Here is a 22,539-nt window from a genome sequence, read left to right as displayed (position 1 = left end):
GATCAGGAGGGACTTTGCCTATTTCTACAGAGGACCTCCTAGTATCACTACCTGCATGTTTATCTTTTCTTTCTCTGAGAGGTGGCCTCCAGCCTTTTCCTTGGCAGTGGATATAAATGTAGTGGATTAAACTGATTGCCAGTGTTCTGGAAGTTAACCAGGGAAAGAAGGTTTCATTACCAAGTGGATACTGTGATGCACCTTCCAGATCACTTTTCAAGACTGAAAGACCTATCCCCTTGCAGCAGGAATGCTGCTTTCTGACAGCCCTGAGCTGTGAGCCCTCGTCAGTAATTGCCTGGATGAAGAGAACTGCCTCACCTAAAGTTACTTTCCCTTCCCACAACCGCCACAAATCAATGCCTGATCTGTAAGGAGGTGTAGAAGCCCAGACATTCTGATTGCCCCAATTCATGGCAAGTCTGAAGGGCCATCCCAGTTTGAGATCTTTGTGCGGCTGGCCAAGGAATTCATTGAGAATTAGTCACAACCCAACCTCTTCCCATGCCCAATTGTGCTTTCTTCCTCTCCCTTCCCTTTCACAGGTGTTGATCACACAAGCACTCCCTACTAAACTTTCTGCATGCTTATCTCCATCCCAGAGTCCATTCCTAGAGACCTTATGCTTCCTAGTGACACATGGTATAGTATTTATGCTTTCATTAATTCCCTGTTTTCAGTATAACACCTGTCCTCTCCTCCTTATGCCTTCCTCACCCCCAAGTCCCTGTGACTGGTATACACAAGGCTATAGTATCAATTTGACCTCTCTAAAATATACGCTACAGGTCATATGCTGGGGTGGCAGGCAGGCAACCACATGACAGTATAACTGCTTGTTATACAAACTTTAAATCTTACTAAACCTCACCCCACACTTTCAAATGTACCTGGAACGTATAATTCCTGAACTTTTTCAGAGTGTTCTGTGTTTTAAATCAACTTGCTGCTTATTGACTTCCCCACTGGTAGTTCAGGATTCAACTTATTCCTGTCTGTCAAATCAGATAACATTCATTCATCCAGTTTCCAATTTCTAAAATTTTAACAGGTTATATATGCCACCAGATGCTGTGCTTCGTTTTTCATCTGTCTCTCTAGGTCTATGCTCTTTTTTTTTTTTTTTTACTATATTGTCATTTTAATGGATTGGAGAGGGATGGAAGATAAGCACATTTGTTCAATTTGCTATGTGTATCCAAAAGTCTTGCACTCTTCAGAAAAAAATGGAGTTTTGAGGATTATCAGAAAATGCTTTTAATCTATTTTAATTTATTGTATTGTGGAGTGCTCTAGTTTTGTTGTGAAAATTAGAAAATCTATAGATACCATTTTTGTCTATCAGCTGTCATTATAATGAAAGAGGGTAGAGACAGTAATTGAAGTTTATTGTAAGTTTATGACTTGAACCTTAGCCAGTGGGAGTTTTTTGAGGGCTTAGGAGTACTCTGACTTACCAGTCTTACACTTTCTATCGCTTTTAATAATATCCCTTATTAGTATTATAATAGTCCTCAATAAGCTTTATATGTCTCTTTAGGATCTGAAATTATTACGTAGGAAGTTTATCTGAAGTTAACCATATATATTTTAAGACAATATTTTTGTTTGTTTGACCAGAGCTCCGGAACTATTTAGTTATATAGCCAAAAATAGCCAAGAGGATGTGTTCTATGAAGATGACATTTGGCCTGGAGAAAATGAGAATGGGTAAGGAAGATTTATGGTATTTATTACCTCGTAGTTCGGTTGAGTGTTTTCAATGACAGGTGCAGCCAGCTGGTTTGTCAAGAATTTCATATTACTTTTTTTTTCTTTTTGAGACAGATTCTTACTCTGTTGCCCAGGCTAGAATGCAGTGGCTCAAATAGCTCACTTCAGCCTTGGTTACCTGGACTCAAACAATCCTTCTACCTCAGCCTCCTCCTGAGTTAGCTGGGTCTGTAGGCGTATGCCTCCACATTTGACTAATTTTTTTTTAAATTTTTTGTAGAGACGGGGTCTCATCATGTTGCCCAGGCTGGTCTCAAACTCCTGGGCTCAGGCCATGCTCCTTGGCCTCCCAAAGTGCTGGGATTACAGGCGTGTCCTATTACTTCTTTTTGGTTTTTTTGTTTTGTTTTGTTTTTGCATTGTTTCATTTTTGCTTTAAGAGCTTAACAAATTTTCTTTCGTTTCTATCAACAAATACTTTTAAACCAATCTTTTGGTGTGTCTTTTAATTACTAAGAGGTAATATGTCCATATTATATTAGATTTATACTTAGTCCCAATTAAGTTCAGTACTATTATTAGTGATATAAGTTTGATGTCTTTTATAATTTATAGCCCCGAGAAAGTTTTAATCAAATTTTAAAAATTATTGTTTTTGCTTTAGTGCTGAGAAAGTTCAAGAAATTATTACTTGGCTAAAAGGACATCCTGTCAGTACTTTATCTCGTTCTTCTTGTGATTTACAAATTCTGGATGCAGCTATTGTTGAGAAAATTGAGGAAGAAGTCGAAAAGTGCAAGGTACTAACTTTCAGTAACCAAGATTATTGATGAGATTTGGAATTAAATGGACTATACTTTACAAATAATTCATTTGTATTTCAACCAAATAAAACATATACTTAGTGATTCTAATTAGTATCAGATAATCCCACAATTTTAAAAAGTTCTAACCGTTTACAGTAGCTATTAGTAGCCAATAGTGTTATACCAAATTTATATTGTATAACACTAATATGTTAATGGCTCCATTAGCCATTATAACTAATGATAAACTTATAAAATTATATTTTCAACGTACAAAAGCCATAGCATTTAAATTTTATGCCCTTGTAGTGTTTCCAATATTGAGAATTAATATTTTGTGATTTTAGTTACAATAGAAAGTTTGAGAATAAGGTTAATAATCCCCTATTTCTTCCTGTTCTAACTACAATCTTTTTTTTTTTCTTTGAGACAGAGTCTCTCTCTGTTGCCCAGGCTGGAGTGCAGTGGCACGATCTCGGCTCACTGCAACCTCCGCCTCCCAGGTTCAAGCAAATTCTCCTTCCTCAGCCTCCCGAGTAGCTGGGTTACAGGTGCCTGCCACCATGCCCAGCTAATTTTTGTATTTTTTAGTAGAGATGGTGTTTCGCCATGTTGGCCAGGCTGGTCTTGAACTCCTGACCTCAGGTGATCCTCTCGCCTCAGCCTCACAAAGTGCTGGGATTACAGGCTTGAGTCGCCACGCCTGGCCTCTGACTACATTCTTTAAGGACACAGTTCATCTTTTTGTAGCACAAAAAAATTTAATTGACTTTTGACAATTCTAAAATGTACTCTTGTTTTTGTTTTTGTTTTTGTTTTTTGAGACAGAGTCTCACTCTGTCACCCAGGCTGGAGTGAAGTGGCGCGATCTCGGCTCACTGCAACCTCCGCCTCCCATATTCAAGCGATTCTCCTGCCTCAGCCTCCCGAGTAGCTGGGATTACAGGTACCTGCTCCCACGCCCAGCTAATTTTTGTGTTTTTTAGTAGAGATGGAGTTTTGCCATGTTGACCAGGCTGGTCTTGAACTCCTGACCTCAGGTGATCCACCCGCCTCAGCCTCCCAAAGTGCTGGGATTACAGCCGTGAGCCACCGTGCCCAGCCTAAAATGTACTTTTCTTACTCATACACTCATTGAGTTACTAAAAATTTTTGAAATCCCTTGATCTCTCCTATTTCTTATGTCTTGCTTTCTTTTACGGAGTAAACTTTTATAGTAGAGTTGTGCATTTTATCTATAGAAAATGAATTGATTATTTTGCCTTTTTCAACTTTTTATTTCATTTTTCACACATTTGCCCTTTGTATTAAAATGCTGTTGCTTTGCCAATACGGCATTCTGTTGTTTGAACTAATTGCAGAGTAAGTTAAGAACTGGGCTCTGGAGCTGTCTCCCCTAACACCCTGAGTTTGAATCGGTTTTTTAATATTAATAACCTTTGGCAAGATACTTAACCTCTCCTTCCATACCTCTGTTTCCTCATAGGTAAAATGAGAATAAAATAGTACCTGCCTTAGAGTGTCCTCAAAAAGATTAACCGAGTTAATACTGAGTAAACTACTTCTAATAATGCCTAGCTATTATTAATGCCTAATAATGCTTAGATGCTTTTATTATTTTTTAAATTATCCTATCACACACTGAAGAGCCGTGGTTATAGTCTAGAAAATCAACACTAGATGGCTCTTTTTCTCTTTAGGAAAAAATATAAGGCTCAGAGCCAAGAGTTTAATTTTTGAAAGGTCATTGATATTCAGCTGAGGATAGAAAGCCTGTATTTCTTTTTAATTGCCTTTCAGTGTAGAGTGAAATCAGTTTGTTCAGCATCATTTTTGAGGTAAGTTTTCCAGTTAACAAGTCTTTAAAACCTTAAGCCTTCCCACCCCCAGTTTTAAGCCATTTGGATTCAGAGCTTTCTAAAATGTTTCACACATTTTCCCTTTACTTTACAAATAGAAGATGCATATACAACGTTTTAGTCTATTATTTTGATTACATTTATTTTTTTATTTTATTTTATTTTATCTTTTTGAGATGGAGTATCGCTGTGTCTCCCAGACTGGAGTGCAGTGGCGCCATCTCGGCTCACTGTAAGCTGCACCTCCCCGGTTCACGCCATTCTCCTGCCTCAGCCTCCCGAGTAGCTGGGACTACAGGCGCCCACCACCACGCCTGGCTAATTTTTTGTATTTTTAGTAGAGACGGGGTTTCACTGTGTTAGCCAGGATGGTCTCGATCTCCTGACCTTGTGATCCACCTGCCTCGGCCTCCCAGTGTGCTGGGACTACAGGTTTGATTACATTTTTAAAAATATATGTGCATATAGGCCAGGTGCAGTGGCTTATGCCTGTAATCCCAGCACTTTGGGAGGCTTAGGCGGGCGGATCACCTGAGTTTAGGAGTTCGAGACCAGCCTGGCCAACATGATGAAACCCTGTCTCTAATAAAAATACAAAAATTAGCCAGGCATGGTGACAGGTACCTGTAATCCCAGCTACTCGGGTGGCTGAGGCAGGAGAATCACTTGAGCCTGGGAGGTATAGGTTGCAGTGGCCTGAGACCATGCCACTTCACTCCAGCCTGGGCAACAGAGTGAGACTCCATATCATTATTTATATATATGTATGTGTTAAAATTTATATGTTTATAAATTAAATGTTTACATATTAAACATTTAATGTTTATATGTTAAATATTTAATATATATTAACTTCATGTCCTTTAATATATATAATATGTAATCATATATATTATATATATAATCATATATGTGCATATAGATAAGACAGGAGTTTTCTTAAACCTGTTAATGTGTCAGGGAGGTGCAGTTATGAGGTTTTTTTTTTTTCTTTCAGGATTATGTTACTAGGGCAATAAAAGAAGGAGAAAAAAACTAAAAAATAAATACAACAATTCTGAAGATAATTTAAACTTTTCTAAGTAATGCAGGATCATCATTAAAAGTATCAGTAGTTGGCTGGGTACAGTGACTCACAGCTGTAATCCCAACACTTTGGGAGATGGGAGGATCACTTGAAGTCAGGAGTTTGAGACCAGTCTGAGCAACAGCTCCACAAAAAATTAAAAAATTAGCCAGGCGTGGTGGCACATGCCTATAGTCCCAGCTGCTCGGGAGGCCAAGGCAGGAGGATCACTTGAGCCAGGGAGTTTGTGGCTACAGTGAGCCATGATCACATCACTGCGCTCTGGCCTGGGCGACAGAGCAAGACTTTGTCTCACAAAAAAAAAAAAAAAAAAGTCAGTTTTCTTGTTGGAACGTGGTTTCCAAACTCAGCTAATTATCAAAATTACTGGCAGAACTTTGCTTCTATACCTCTATTTCCTCATTAGTAAAATTAGAATAAAATTCTGGGGTCCATTTCTAGAGCAATTCTGGGTTCCACCTCTAGAGCAGTGCTTCTCAAACTTTCAGATACAAACAAATCACCAGTGAATCTTGTTAAAATACAGTTCTCGTTTGGTAGGTCTAGGGTGTGACTTGAGATTCTGCATTTCTTTTTCTTTTTTTTTTTTTTTTTAAACAAAGTTTCACTCTTGTTGCCCAGGCTGGAGTGCAATGGCATGATCTCGACTCACTGCAACCTCTGCCTCCCGGGTTCAAGCGATTCTCCTGCCTCAGCCTCCTGAGTAGCTGGGACTACATGCATGCACCACCATGCTCGACTAATTTTGTATTTTTAGTGGAGACGGGGTTTCTCCATGTTGGTCAGGCTTGTCTTGAACTCGTGACCTCAGGTGATCCACCCACCTCAGCCTCCCAAAGTGCTGGGATTACAGGCGTGAGCCTCTGCACCTGGCCAAGATTCTGCATTTCTAATAAGCTCTTAGGTGATCACATTTTGAGTAGCCAGTCCGCAAACTTCTCATACATTAGATATGGGTTGGGCCTATTGTGAACATTACCCAGCTTATTCATTTTCCTGATGAATCGGTTTTGATCCATGTCCTCTAATCAATGCCATAGTGTGATAATGCCTATGAATGTCTTAGAGCATATGGGTTGTTTTTTGATATGCAATACCCCACTGTGCCTGCTCTTTAAAGTTCCCTTAAATCTCTTCATAGTCTTTCCTTTGGCTGTTGTGTGTCTTTTAGTGCATCTAGTCTGCTGTGGGCTGACAGCATAGATACTTTGTCATTAAGGCCTTCACTGTTCACTGTGTTAAGATTGTAATGTCTCCCCCTACTGCTATCCTCCTTAACTGCTTCATTTTTCTCTAGGCTTTTTACCTTCTAACATGCTATATATCTTCCTTATTTTGTTTCTTGTATATCTCCCTCAACTAGAGTAAAAGAACAGTTCACTGCTTTATCTCCAGCACCTAGATTAATCAATATATAGCACACAAATAGATCTCGGTAAATATTTATTGAAAGAATAAATGAAATGTCTCTTAACAAAAGAAAGTAGACACTGTTTAAAGGCTTGAGCATTTTATAGTATGTAAATACATGAACCCTATAGTTTATGGACTCTATAGCCTGGATCTGTTCTGTGTCCTTTTGTACTTATTCCCATAAGCTATGTTCTAAAGAGAGGTGGCTGCCATATAATTAAACAGCTGTAATTTTTAAAATTAGGTAAGAATTAACTTTAAATTTTTTTAGTATGAATAGTAGTTTATGAATTGTAAAGGATATAAATTTTTCTCATGTTTTTATTAGATAGAACAGGGAATATTTCCATCTTACAGATGGAAGGAAGCTGATGCCTAAGGAGTATCAAAGATAGGAGAAAAGTCTTCTTCCAGCATTTTTAAGATAATGAAAAGATTCTAATATCGAATTTTACAATAAATTCAAAGCAAAGAGTTTTGTCAAATGATTGCCACCATAATTTTTATAAGTGGCCACAAAATTCATGGTATTGTCATAGGTCAGTACTTGATACTTTTTTAAAATATATAAATCTTTGTTGGCCATTGTATGTAATTCTTTTTATAGTTACAAAAAAGACATTTGAATAGGATAGCGTTTATATAAAGTCCAGAACAGACAAATGTAATATTTTGTGTTAAAAGTAACGTTACTTCCGGAAAGGGTAGTAACTGGGAGGAGATGGAAAGAATTTCTTTTGTTGTACTTAGCAGTGTTGTTTCTTGAACCAGGTATAGTTATACATAGATACACTATAAAACTTCATTGGCCTATATACGTATAATTTTGCATTTTCCTCCCCATGCTGTCTTATACTTCAACAAAAAATTTTACTTTAAAGTTTTAAAATGATAATTTAGGCTACAGGCATTTTATATGTGTTTATTTTTTCTTGCTGCAGCTGCAGAAATTTAAATATTTTTAAAATTAATCACTTCATTTGGCTTTTTAAAATTCAGACATGTAGAAGTAGTGAGTAGTTTAGTGATTTTATAATTTTATATTTTAAAAATATTTAACAATTTTTCCTTTTCCTCAGCAAAGAAAGAATAATAAGAAGGTGCGAGTAACAGTGAAGCCCCATTTGCTATACAGAGTAAGTTTCCTATCAAAGAATTTAGAGTTGTTGCTTTCACTTTGAATTCATGGAAGGAACAAAAATGTTTTCAGTATATCAGTAGGAAAACTTTTTTTTTTTTTATTAGAATTAATAGCTTTCTTCTCTTCAGCCTTTAGAACAGCAACATGGAGTCATTCCTGATCGGGATGCAGAATTTTGTCTTTTTGACCGTGTTGTAAATGTGAGAGAAAACTTCTCAGTTCCAGTTGGCCTTCGAGGCACCATCATAGGAATAAAAGGAGGTAATATCCTAATACTTGAAATGTCTTCAACTTAGTTTATATTGTAAAGTAATACACAGGCTTGTTTGTTTTTTATATCTAACCAGAAAGTGACTATAAATCAGGAACAAACTAGATCTTTTTATGTTTTAGTTAAAATTTTCTTAGGTTATACTTTTCAGAGAAAAAAACTCTTCTGTTTTTTATTGTATAATCTGTAAAGAGATTAAAAGGAGGAGAAACTGAGAAGGGGCTGCTGAGAATTTAGTAGTTTTATATCACATTAAAATTATGCAAGATCTTGGTGAGCATACATATGTTTTCATGAAACTGATAAAGAATTTTCATTGCTTCTCCCGAGTTAAACATTTGTCTAATCTTGCTCAGAGCTTTATTTTAATCATAATCACTAAGTTTCTGAGATTAAATACATATTACGTTAGTTACAGTTAAAAGATTTGAAAATTAAATGTGTATTTTAATTTGGACTTTATGAATACAACTAAATTACATATATAAAACAGACCTATCAATCTGTTGCACAACAGTGTGCATACAGTTCACATTACTGTACCATACACTTAAAAGTGGCTAAGATGGCGAAAAAAAAATCAGAGAAGGGGAAAAAAAAGGAAGCAGCAGCTAAATAGCTGAATGTGCCCCCAAAGATATTCCAGGAATAACCAGCTTTATAGCATAGATTCAAAAAAAAGTTAGTGCCAGCATGAAGCAGTATCATGCACCCAGGGGTCAGTGTTCTGGCAGCACTGTTCCTCTATATATATCCCAGGCATCAGACTTCTTGGTCTCACTATCCCAAAAGTAGGAAGAACAGGCAGGCCACTAGCTGAAGAGAACTGCTTAATTAGTGCCAGCAATGTGCCAGGCACTAACACATTTTGCTTTTAACCCTCACTATCACCCAAGGGGTGGTCTCACCTGAGAAGTTAAGTAACCTTCCTGTGTTTACATAGATAAGTGGCAGAGCTGGGATTTGAGCTCCTTCCCCTAATTCCTACCTAAATTTGAACAGTGGTTCTGTACATTTTCCATTTGTAGATCCTCTTTGAATATCTTCCTGCCCATATAACTAAAAGAATTTTCTTCCCTAATTTTGTTTTTTACTTTTTTGGAAGACTCACTATTGTTAAGATGTCAGTGAAATCAGTTGCTTTGATTTGTAGAGTCAAAGAATCCTGATCAAGATCCCAGCAGCCTGTTTTGTAGAAATTGATAAGCTGGTTGTAAAATTTATTTTAAAAGCAAAGGCTTTAGACTAACCAGAAAAACTTGAAAAAGAAGGACAAAGTTGGAGAATTTACCCACCTGATTTCAAAACTTTACAAAGCTGGAGTAATGAAAAACAGTGTGAATTAATGTAAAGATGGCATATAGATCAGTGGAATATAATTAGAGTCCTGAAATAGACCCAGACGTATATGGTCAATTGATTTTACAACAATGTGCCAGGATAATTTGATGAAGAAGGGATAATGTCTTTAACAAGTGCTGTTGTCCTCATTAGTATAGTGGTGAGGAAAAAAAAATGTAATTTAATTTAAAAATCGTGCTGTATATATTGAGGACTTGTTTAATGTAAAAGAAAAAATGGTGTTGGAACAATTAGACACCATATGCAAAAAAAAAAAAAAAAAAAATCCACAACTCCTTACCTTACATCTTCTATAGAAATTAGCTCAAAATGAATCAAAGACCTAAATGTAAGAGCTAAAAGTATAGAACTTTAAGGAGAAAATCTTAGTAACCTAGAATTAGGTAAAGATGTCTTAAATAACACACAGAGAGTCTGAAAGAAAATTGCCAGCCAGGTGCCGTGGCTCACACTTGTAATCCCAACACTTTGGGAGGCCAAGGCAGGAGGATTGCTTGAGCCCAGGAGTTTGAGACAAGCCTGGGTAACAAAGTGAAACTCTGTCTTTACTAAAAAATTTTTTTAAATTAGCCAGTCATGGTGTTGTGCACCTGTACTCCCAGCTAATCAGGAGGCTGAGGTGGGAGAATCACTTGAGCCCAGGAGATCGGAGATGTAGTGAGCCCTGATTGCACCACTGCACTCCTGCCTGGATGACAGACCGAGACCCTGTCAAAAAAAGAAAGAGAGAGAAAAAGAAGAAAGGAAGGGAGGGAAGGAGGGGAAGAAGGGAAGAAATAAAGAAAAGAAGGGAGGGAGAGAAAAAGAAAAGAAAAGGGTGGAGCAGGAGGGAGGTAGGGAGGGAAAAAGAAAAGAAAAAGAAAAAGGCCAGGGGAGGGTCGGTGGGGGGAGGAGGGGAAAAGAAGAAGAAAAGGCCGGGCCCTCACGCCTGTAATCCCAGTACTTTGGGAGGCCAAGGCGGGTGGATCACTTGAAGTCAGGAGTTCGAGACCAGCCTGGCCAACATGATGAAACCCTGTCTCTACTAAAAATACAAAAATTAGGGCCGGGCGCGGTGGCTCAGCCTGTAATCCCAGCACTTTAGGAGGCCAAGGCAGGTGGCTCACAAGGTCAGGAGTTCGAGCCTGGCCAATATGGTGAAACCCCATCTCTACTAAAAATACAAAAATTAGCCAGGCATGGTGGTGCATGCCTGTAGTCCCAGGTACTTGGGAGGCTGAGGCAGAAGAATCACTTGAACCTGGGAGACAGAGGTTGCAGTGAGCCAAGATCATGCCACTACACTCTAGCCTGAGCGACAGAGCGAGACTCTGTCTCAAAAAAAAACAAAAACAAAAACAAAAATTAGCCAGGAATGGTGACAGGTGCCTGTAATCCCAGCTACTCGGGAGGCTGAGGCAGGAGAATCTCTTGAACACAGAGAGTAGAGGTTGCAGTGAGCTGAGATCACACCACTGCACTCTAGCCTGGGCAACAGAGCAAGACTCTGTCTCAAAAAAAAAAAAAAAAGACAAGACAGAAAGAAAAAGAAAATTGCTGCTTTAGACTTCATCAAAATTAAAAAAAAAAACAAAAAAAAACTCTCACTCTTCAAAAGACCGTATTACAGAAATGAAAAGGCACATATTAGCAAAACATAAATCCAACAAATGCTTTTATTTAGACTATATAAAAGTTTTTTACAGTTTAATAAATCAAACAACCCAGTTTTTAAAATGATCAAAATAGCTGAACAGATACTTTACCACAGAAGATATATGGATAGCAAATAAGCATATGAAAAAATGCTCAACATCATTCGTTGTTAGGGAAATACAGATTAAAACCAAATAAGATAATACCATGTACAGACTAGAAAGACTGAAATTTAAGAGAGTGGTTATACCAAGTGTTGACAACGATATAGGGCAACTAGAACTCTCCTATATTGCCAGTCGTAATGTAAAAGATAAAACCACTTTGGAAAGTAGTTTAGTGGGTTATTTTTTTTCTCCCCCCATTGGTGGGCTATCATGATGAAGGTAAGTCCTTAAAAAGTTAAACATACATCATAGCATAGGGCCCAGCCATCCCATTCATAGGTGGGTATTTACCCAAGAGAAATGGGCTTAAATCCACATTAAACCTTGTTCATGAATCTTCATAGCGGCCTTATATGTAATAACCAAAGCCGGCCGGGCGCGGTGGCTCAAGCCTGTAATCCCAGCACTTTGGGAGGCCGAGACGGGTGGATCACGAGGTCAGGAGATCGAGACCATCCTGGTGAACATGGTGAAACCCCGTCTCTACTAAAAAATACAAAAAACTAGCCAGGCGAGGTGGCGGCGCCTGTAGTCCCAGCTACTCGGGAGGCTGAGGCAGGAGAATGGCGTGAACCCGGGAGGCGGAGCTTGCAGTGAGCTGAGATCCGGCCACTGCACTCCAGCCTGGGCGACAGAGCCAGACTCAGTCTCAAAAAAAAAAAAAAAAAAAAAAAAAAAATAACCAAAGCCTAGAAATAATCTAAATTCCCATTGATAGGTGAATGGTTAAACAAATTCTTGGATACATATGCAGGGGAATACTTCTCAGCTATAAAAAAGAAACTACTGATACACACAACATAGGTGACTCTCAAAATAATTATGCTCAAAGAAGCCAGACGAATGAGGAATACACATTGTATTATTTCATTTACATAAAATTCTACAAATGTAAAGTAACCTATGGTGACAGCAGAGTTTTAGTTGTTGCCTGGTTTAGGAGGATTCAGATTACAAAAGGACATGGAAAGGTTTGGAAGTGATTATCCTATTTGTCATGGCTTCATGGTTAATTATGTATGTTAAAACTCATTAACTTGTATATTTCAGATATGTGCAGTGTATCATATGTCAGTTATACCTCAGTAAAGCTGTGTTGTTGTTTGTTTGTTTGTTTGTTTGAGATGGAGTCTCGCTCTGTCGCCCAGGCTGGAGTGCAGTGACGCAATCTTGGCTCACTGCAAACTCCACCTCGCGAGTTCATGCCATTCTCTTGCCTCAGCCTCCCAAGTAGCTGGGACAACAGGTGCCCGCCACCACACCTGGCTAACTTTTTTTTTTGTATTTTTAGTAGAGACATGGTTTCACCGTGTTAGCCAGGATCTTCTTGATCTCCTGACCTCATGATCCACCCGCCTCAGCCTTCCAAAGTACTGGGATTACAGGCGTGAGCCACCGTGCCAGGCCCAGTAAGGCTGTTTTTTAAAAAAAAAAGTACATGCCTTAAGACCCAGCAGTTTTCACTTTTAACCTAGGGAACAATCACCTGCATAAAGGACACATTTGCATGTTCATTGTAGCATTGTTTATAATAGCAAAAGTTAGAAATCACCTAAATGTTTATCAGCAGGAGAATGAATAAATTATTGTTTACCCATAGATGGGATACTGTATATCCAGAAAACTGAATGCACACGTTTACCTGGGTGAATCTCACAAATATAATGTTGAAAGAAATAAAAATAAGTTGCAAAATAATATATTCTCTATGATACCATGTATATGTTTCAAAACTTGCAAAACAATACTATATATTATTCACAGATATATATGTATGTAGTAGAAGTATAAAGAAACATAAGGAATCATAACTGCCAAATTGAAGATAATGGTTACCTAGTTGGGAATTGGGACAATATGATCCTCTAAGGCACTGGTATTCTGTTTCTTAGCTTATATAACATTCCTTCTATTAATATTATGCCATTCTTCATATCCTGAATATTTTATATCATATCCAGAATTTTTATAATAAATACTTCCAAACACTCCAAAAACTTATCTGTTGATTTTTCATCATATGATTTTTTATTATCTCTTTCTCTCTGTGTTTTAACAGCTAATAGAGAAGCTGATGTACTGTTTGAAGTATTATTTGATGAAGAATTTCCTGGAGGGTTAACAATAAGGTTTGTATTTCCCAATGATAATTGCCCTTTGTGAATATGTTCATGTGGCCAGTGGCTTTATATTATTTTTTATTTGCTTACAATTTCAATGCATGGTATGTGTAAGACATACTTGCTACTAGAGATGTAACACTGAATAAGGCAGACATGCTTTCTACCCTCATAGAGCTTTCATTTTAGTGAGGGAGGTAATTAAGCAACTGATTACAATATTATTTAATTAAAACATGGCAAGCGCTAGGAAGAAGTGCAAGTTTTTATAAAGAGTGTGACCTGTCCTGCGAGTAACAGAAAGGCCTCCTTGAGGAAGTGGTATTTAAGATAGAACTTGAAGAATGAATAATAGCTACTGAGGGAAAAAAGGGGGGAATAATGACATGTGCACAGGAAGAGGGAATAGCATATATAAACAATGGTATTAGGGTTAAATAACTTGAGGAATAGAAATGTCCTTTGAAACTAGTGACATGTATGTCTTTGTCACCAATTTTAGTGGAGTTGTAGGTACTCACGACAGATTGGCATGATTTGAGAAGTGAATGGCAAGTGTAGTAATGGAGACAGGAAATGGAGGCAACACTTGGAAAGTTTGACTATAAAGGAAAGGAGAAAGTTAACTGGAGGTTAGGAGGTTTAAAGGAAGAGAGTTAAATTTAACACAGATAAGATGAGTATTTTGGGAGAAAGTGCCAATAGAAAGTTTAAAGTTATAGGAACAAGGATCATGATAAAATGAGAGGCACCGTGGTGTACTCTCACACTTAAACATTGTATTACCTTGGGTAGGTTAATTAAATGTCTGACCCTCAATTTCCTCATCTATAATGAAGATATATACATACTTCCCTAGGTTATTGTAAGAATAAAACGAAATCCTTTCCAGTTTTCTACTTTCTAAAAATCAGCTGGAAAGCAACTGAATTTATCTAGTTTCTTTTTCTCCTCTATTTTGATGAATGAGTAATTAAAATTAAAAATTACCCTTTTTTAACCTCCTTGCATGAAATCACAGTCTTCGGCCGTTATACCAAGTAGTTACCTTCAGGATGCTATTATTGTTGTTTTGCAATTTAAATATGCTTGTTACTCAAAGACTTCTCCTGTCTGCACTCTTCACATACAGTGGCAGAATCCGGATCTCCTGTCTGATTTTATTGTTCATGAAAATGTTTGATAACCAATGCCTTTGATTCACTAACTTTTCAAAATATATTTTAAGTATATTTTTGTGGGGTTTTTTTCCTCAGTGTCTTTTTTCCCCGTCTCCTAGTAAGGGACAGTAAATTTATTGACTGATAGAGAGCTGGGTAAAAGATTACCTGCTTGCAGTATATTCATTTATGTAATGCAGAATCTTTAGTAAGTTTAGTTCTCATGAAAATAGATACTTCCTAGCAACCTTGAACTTACAAAGGTTTCTCATAGAACTCTACTTTTGCACTTTCTTTCAATATAAGAAAATTATACTCTCAAAGAGAAAAAAGTAGGTCATAGAGTTGAAAACTTAAGAGAAGGTTTGTTTAATATCTAACACGTTTATCAAGGCCATGAAAGATGGAAATCACAAATACTTGTCTCTTAAGCCTTTCCAGATACAGGCCCAGAACTTTAAGATGGGAAAATGAGGAAAAAAAGGGCCGGACTCCACATTTGACCAATAGACAAATGAAATCAAAGCTAACACTTACCCTGTTGCTTAGGAAGAGCCATACTGAGAATGGTTCCATGCTCCTGAGCTTTCATAACCTAGACTGCCCAAACCACAGTTTTCATTTTTTTGTTTTTGTTTGTTTTGTTTTGTTTTTTGAGACAGATTTTTGTTCTGTTGCCCAGTCTGGAGTACAGTGGCATGATCTTGACACACTGCAGCCTCCATCTCCCGGGTTCAAGCAATTCTGCCTCAGCCTTACGGGTAGCTGGGATTACAGGTGTGCACTACCATGCTTGGCTAATTTTTTTGTATTTTTAATAGAGACAGAGTTTCAACATGTTTGCCAGGCTGGTCTTGAACTTCTGACCTCAACTGATCCGCCCGCCTCGGCCTCCCAAGTGCTGTGCTGGGATTACAGGCGTGAACCACCATGCCCGGCTCCACAGTTTTTAAGAAGTTTGAGGCCAGGCGTGGTGGCTCACACCTGTAATCCCAACACTTTGGGAGGCCAGGGATGGAGGATCACTTGAGCCCAGGAGTTCAAAACCAGCCTGGGTGACATAGTGAGACCCTGGCTCTAAAAAAAAATACAAAAGCATGCCAGGCATGGTGCCTTGCACCTGTGGTCTCAGTTACTCAGGAGGCTGAGATAGGAAGACTGCTTGAGTCCAGGAGTTCGACACTGCAGTGAGCTAGGATGTAGCACCATTGCACTCCATCCTGAGTAACAGCGAGATCTCATCTCTCAACAACAACAAAATTCATAAATTTTCAGTTGTATTCAACAATTAAGATGCAAGCTTCTTAACAACAAATTGACACACACCCCTAAAACATAGTTGGGTTTTCTCTACTTAGTAAATACTAAATGTGCTCTTAGGAAACTTTGTAGAAATACATCATCTTATAAATTGAGCTATTTCTATGATTTGAGGTTCCTCTACTGAATTTAAAAAGTAATGTTTACTAATGCTGATGATGGATTGTCCACCAAAAATTATTTGACTTTTCTCCCTAACACATTTAGTATTGTTTTCCTTCTGACACTGATGTAACTTTTTACTTTTAGATGCTCGCCTGGTAGAGGTTATCGACTGCCAACAAGTGCCTTGGTGAACCTTTCTCATGGGAGTCGCTCTGAAACTGGAAATCAGAAGTTGACAGCTATTGTAAAACCACAACCAGCTGTGCATCACTATAGCTCAAATTCATCAGTTTCCTGTGGGCATTTGGGAGGCCTCAACCATTCCCCTCAATCACTTTTTGTTCCTACTCAAGTAAGACTCTCAGTCTTTAACTTCTTTTAACTTCTCCTCTACCCCTTTTACAAATCAGAAATCACGGCAGACTTTGTAAATGTAAACCTAATTTAACTTAGTTTCCCTTTTTTATTTAAAAAGTTTTGGTTCAGGTCAATTCCAAATTTAAGATACTAGGCTAGTAAAGAATGCTATTGCTAGCATTCTACCTCTGCTATAAAATAACAGCTGTATTAAAGGAAAAAAGTGTATTTAAATAAGGAACTTAAGAATGTCCATGTTTTCTCTTTATATGTTTACTTTTCAAGTTAACATTTAATTTTTTTCTTGTATAATCCAAATGTCCTGTGCTATCTGCTATAAATAACAAATTTGAAAGATAAAGGGCAAAGATTATATCACATTTATCAAAAGCAATTTTCAAGTTTCTACCATACAATTTATGGGCAATTTCCTTTATTTCTTCTTTCTAGGGACAAAAATTGAGTTATCTTGTTTGAGACACTATTTAATTCCATGGCCCCAAATCTCATGCTTATTAAGTAAATTTTTTAACCCAAATAGTACCTGTTTATTATAAACCAATTGGAAAACACAGAAGTAGATGATAACAAAGGAAACACAAGCAAACGGCCTCTCAAATCTCATAGGTAACCACTGTCAAAATTTGGTGCCTATTTTTCCAGAGTTTAAATCTTAATTGTTGATTTTTAAATTTATTAGATTATTTTGTGTAAGGTGAAGATTTTTAAAATAAAATTTTTAGGTGTTAATTTGAGTGAAAGAATGTATTTTACATTAGAAGACAAAAAAAAAAAACCTATTGATGGGGATATTGATTCAGTATAATCTTTTATAGTGTTTGTTATGCTTTATTTTTCAACAAATAAAACCAAGACCAGTTGCATATGAAGAACACCAGTTTCACTCTCACAGAATACTCTTGTGATTACTATGCTGAGCTTTAGAAAAAAAAGGAACTAAGAGATTTCACATAATGAAAGTTAGTTTAGGGGTCGACATGGTAGCCCACATCTGTAACCCCAACACTCTGGGAGGCTAAAGCAGGAGGACTGCTTGAGGCAGGAGTTCAAGACCAGCCTGGACAATACAGCAAAACATGGTAACCCATCCCTAGAAGAAAAAACAAAAAAATTAGTTGGGCATGGTGGTAACATGCTTGTAGTCCTAGCTCCACAGGAGGCTGAGGATTGAGCCCAGGAATTCGAGGTTACAGTCATCTGTGACCCCACCACAGCTTCCCAGCCTAGGTGACATAAGCAAGACCCCACATGAGTAAGACCCCGAGTCAAAAAAAAAACAAGTTAGTTTAATATCCCATCTACCACTGAATAACATTAATAAATAAATTGTTTGATTTTTAATATGCATTTTTATTTCTTCCTATTTTCTTAAGAAATTGTTTGTACTTTGCTAGGTATCTACTAAAGATGATGATGAATTCTGCAACATTTGGCAGTCCTTACAGGGATCTGGAAAGATGCAACACTTTCAGCCAGCTGTACAAGAGAAGGTTAATATTCCTTGTTTTGATGGACAACTAATTTAAAGAAAATATTTTTTTATATTTTTCTTTTAAGACTACAATGATTATTTTTCTGTGAAATCTCATAATTTTGATCATGAATGTTCTTTTTTTTTTTTAAATAATTTCAACTTTATTATTTTAGGTTCAGGAGATACATGTACAGGTTTGTTACATGAATATACTGTGTGACACTGAAGTTTAGGGTACAAATGATCCTGTCACCCAGGCAGTGAGCATAGTACCCAATAGGTGGTTTTTCCGCCCTTCCCTCCTCCTCCCTGTCTCCCCCATCTAGTAACCCCCAGTGTCTGTTATTCCCATCTTTATGACCATGTGTATCCAATGCTTAGCTCCCACTTATAAGTGAGAACCATATAGTATTTGGTTTTCTGTTCCTGTGTTCATTCACTTAGCATAATGGCCTTCAGTTCCACCTATGTTGCTGCAAAGGACATTATTTCATTCTTTTTTATGACTGCATAGTATTCCATAGTGTATATTCCGTGGTGTATATATACCACATTTTTAAAAATCTGGCTGGGCACTGTGGCTCACGCCTGTAATCCCAGCACCTTGAGAGGCTGAGATGGGTGGATCACTGGAGGTCAGGAGTTTGAGACCAGCCTGGCCAATATGGTGAAACCCCATCTCTACTGAAAATAAAAAATTAGCCAGCTACTCGTGATGGTGAGGCAGAAGAGTTGCTTGAACTTGGGAGGCCAGAGGTTGCAGTGAGCTGAGATCACCCCATTTCACTCCAGCCTGAGCAACAGAGTAACTAACACTTAGTCTCTAAATCAATCAATCAATGAATCAATCTTATCCACCATTGATAAGCACTTAGGTTGATTCCATGTCTTTGCTATTGTGAATAGCAAATGCAATTAATATATGTGGGTATGTGTCTTTTTGGAAGAATGGTTTATTTTCCCTGGGGTATGTACCCAACAGTGTGATTACTGGGTCGAATGGTAGTTCTGTTTTAAGTTCTTTGAGAAATCTCCAAACTGCTTTTTACAGTGGCTGAACTAATTTACATTCCCACCAAGAGTTTATAAGCATTCCCTTTTTTCTACAACCTCACCAGCATCTGTTATTTTTTGACAGCCATTCTGACTGGTGTGAGATGGTATCATCTTGCAGTTTTGATTTGCATTTCTCTGATGATTAGTGATGTTGAACTTTTTTTTCATATTTTTCTTGGCCACTTATATGTCTTTTGCAAAGTGTCTATTCATGTCTTTTCCCCATTTTTTAAAAAAATAATTTTTTAATTAAAATATAAATTTTCTTAAGATTTTGCTAATCTTCTCTGTACCATTCCAATTTTAGTATATGTGCTGCTGGAGCAAGCATCTTGTGCCCATTTTTAAATGGCATTGTTTGTTTTTTGCTTGTTGAATTAAGTTCCTTATAGATTCTTGATATTAGACCTTTGTCAGATGCACAGTATGCGAATATTTTCTCCCATTCTGTAGTTGTGTGTTTACTCTGTTGATAGTTTTTTTTGTGAGCAGAAACTCTAGTTTAATTAGGTCCCATTGTAAATTTTTGTTTTTGTTGTGATTGCTTTTGAGGACTTAGTCATGCATTCTTTCTCAAGGCTTACACTCCAAGTGGTATTTCCTGGATTTTCTTCTAGGATTCTTACAGTTTGAGGTCTTATGTTGTAAGTCTTTAATCCATCTTGAGTTGATTTTTGTATATGCTTAAAGGTAAGGGTCCAGTTTCATTCTTCTGCATATGGCTAGCCAACTATCCCAGCATCATGTATAGGGAGTCCTCACCCCATTGCTTGTTTTCGTTGACTTTGTCAAAAATCAGGGGGTTGTAAGTGTGCCATTTTATTTCTGTGTTCTCTATTCTGTTCCATTGGTCTGTGTGTCTGTTTTTGTACCAGTACCATGCTACTTTTGTTACATGGCAGATACATGGTAATATAAACTTACAGTATAACATGAAGTCAGGTAATGTGATGTCTCCAACATTGTTCTTTTTGCTTAAGATTGCCTTGGCTATTGGGCTGTTTTCTGGTTCCATGTGATTGTGAATTTTCATAATTATTTTCAGACCTGTAAAAGTTTCTGGACCAATGAGTCGAGAGTATAGATAATTTTTGTTTTAAATCAGCTTTAGTTTTTTTTAGTTATTTACAAAGTCATAGTAACTATATTTTAAATTTAACAAAGGCCCTTATCGCATTTAACAACTTACTTTTTTCCACTTGAACATGTCACTTTATGCTGGTAGTTGGTTATCTTAAATATGAATGAACAAATAAGCATTCCTTGGTGGAGATTAAGAAGAGGAAAAAAGTGCTGCTAAAAGAGTAGAGACTCAGACAAAGAAAGGAAGAGGAAAGGAATAAATTCCTACTACATGTTTTGCTAGTTACCTGTCTTCTCAGCTTAGATCAAAAAGGAATGTTCGGTGAGGCGTGGTAGCTCACGCCTGTAATCCCAGCACTTTGGGAGGCCAAGGCTGGAGGATTACTTGAGGTCAGGAGTTCAAAACCAGCCTGACCAACATGGTGAAACCCCATCTCTACTAAAAATACAAAAAATCAGTCAGGTGTGGTGGCACACGTGTAGTCCCAGCTACTCAGAAGGCTGAGGCAAGAGAATCACTTGAACCCAGGAGGTGGAAGTTGCAGTGAGTCGAGATTGTGCCACTGCACTCCAGCCTGGATGACAGAACAAGACTCCATCTCAGAAAAAAAAAAAGGAATGTTGAAGTTTATAAACCAGTAGCCTGTACCTTCAGACCCTCATTTATTCTAGTATCCTGCAGTAATGGTGGCATTATCAGAGATAAAAGAGAAAATTACAAAGGAAATACAAACATAAATGGCAAAATAAATATAAATAGTAAAATAAACATAAAAAATTAGTGCATATGTCATAACTTAGTCTAAACAGTAAAGAAAAATATTAGGGTGACAAGATACATAGGTCTCCTCAGCCAATGTGCTATTATAAGCTTTCTTTAGGTTATCCATAAATTATTTTGTTTTAAACTATTTGAATCACAAAACCTAATTTCCTGATTCCGAGTCCGGTACTGTACTTACTGCACCACACTGCTTCAGGGTGTAAACTGGGTTCAAACCCAAGAGATATTTTGCCCAATTTTGCCTTGGGGTCAAAAAAGATGAAAGGGTCTTTAAGAAAGATTCATCAGTCAGCAGTATGTAAGAAGGACTATACGCGAAAAAGATAGGAAATGAGAATCGTAGTTAGAAAGTTAATTTAGGCCAAGAATGACAATCTAAAGTCCAGTTGCAGGAACTGAAAAGGAGTAGAATGATAGAATGATTTATAATATCATTGGAAAAATCATGTTAGAAAGCAAAAATTTTTGACTCTAAGCATTTTAGATTATATGCCTGAGGAATGGTGGTGTTAGAAATAAGGGTAAGAGAAGTGACTTTAGGTGAGGCCAAATCTGGGACTTTTCCTTTTTTTCTTTTTTTTACTTAAAAAAAATTTTTCTTCTTCTTTCATGCTGCCTTGTCTAAGATGGGACACCTTGAGGTTGAGGTGATGGTGGAGTATCCAGCTATAATATCTGTTCTAGAAAGTTGCAGATACTGGATTAAATCTTGACTGAGGTTCAAATCAGAGATATAGATTAGTAATACTTAGCAGAGAGGTAACAGTCAAAGTCATTAGTCAAGCAGTAAGGCAAAAAATGAAAAGAAAACTGTTGTTGAATTTGGAGGAACAGTCCTCAGTAAAAGATTGGAAGAGCAGGAGTTAATTAAAAAGTTGAACAAATAGATAAAGGCAAGAAGGTACTTAGAGTAGTGCTTCCTTTTAGAACAAAACTCCTTGAAAAAATTGTCTATACTGGTGCCTCTCTCTCCCTTTCCCTCTTAAACCCACTCTACTCAGTCTTTCATTCCCATCACTTTACTAAAACTGCCCTTTCAAGGTTCCCAAGGACCTTCGTGTACAAAACCATGTGATCAAGTCTGAGTTTCCATCTGAATTGAGCCATCAGCAGCATTGCATACAGTTGATCCCTCTGTTCTCCTTGTCATCCATTCTTCACTTGTCATTGGAATACCACCCTTCCCTGTTTTTCTTCCTGTCTCATTGGCTGTTGTTTCTCAGTCTTCTTTGTCAGTTTTACCTAATCTCTCGGGCTCTTTCAAGATGGAATCCTCTAGGGCTAAATTATTGGATTTTTTTCTCTATCTATACCCGTTTCCTTAGATAGATAGATAGATAGATGGATGGATGGATAGATTGATAGATAGATAGATTGATAGATAATTATAGAGAGATAGATGATAGAGAAAAAATAGATTTAGATAAGATAGATATAGATACACACACAAACATATATACCTACAAAAACACATACATCGTGACTTCCAAACTTCTCTCTCCAGCTTGGAAGTCCTTTATGATCTTTAGACTCAATGTTCAACCCTTCATCACCACTCAAAAGTCCAACTCTGTGTCTCCACTTGGATACTTAATATACATCTCA

The 22,539-nt window shown here is 37.3% G+C and overlaps 1 protein-coding gene across 5 annotated transcripts in view; it reads left to right on the top strand.

The window, feature by feature from the left end:
- XRN1 (5'-3' exoribonuclease 1) overlaps nt 1-22,539 on the top strand; it is a 137,188-nt gene that overhangs the window by 69,463 nt on the left and 45,186 nt on the right. For all 5 annotated transcript variants that reach the window (XM_050778105.1, XM_050778107.1, XM_050778106.1 and 2 more), the window contains 7 exons: nt 1,621-1,710; nt 2,378-2,513; nt 7,958-8,014; nt 8,148-8,280; nt 13,514-13,583; nt 16,304-16,511; nt 17,932-18,027. In XM_050778105.1, the coding sequence (XP_050634062.1) occupies nt 1,621-1,710; nt 2,378-2,513; nt 7,958-8,014; nt 8,148-8,280; nt 13,514-13,583; nt 16,304-16,511; nt 17,932-18,027 (790 nt within the window). The remainder of the gene's footprint in view (nt 1-1,620; nt 1,711-2,377; nt 2,514-7,957; nt 8,015-8,147; nt 8,281-13,513; nt 13,584-16,303; nt 16,512-17,931; nt 18,028-22,539) is intronic.

Source organism: Macaca thibetana, chromosome 2 (assembly GCF_024542745.1).
Source record: "Macaca thibetana thibetana isolate TM-01 chromosome 2, ASM2454274v1, whole genome shotgun sequence".
NCBI lineage: Eukaryota > Metazoa > Chordata > Mammalia > Primates > Cercopithecidae > Macaca > Macaca thibetana.
This window is presented reverse-complemented; position numbering and strand designations above follow the sequence as displayed.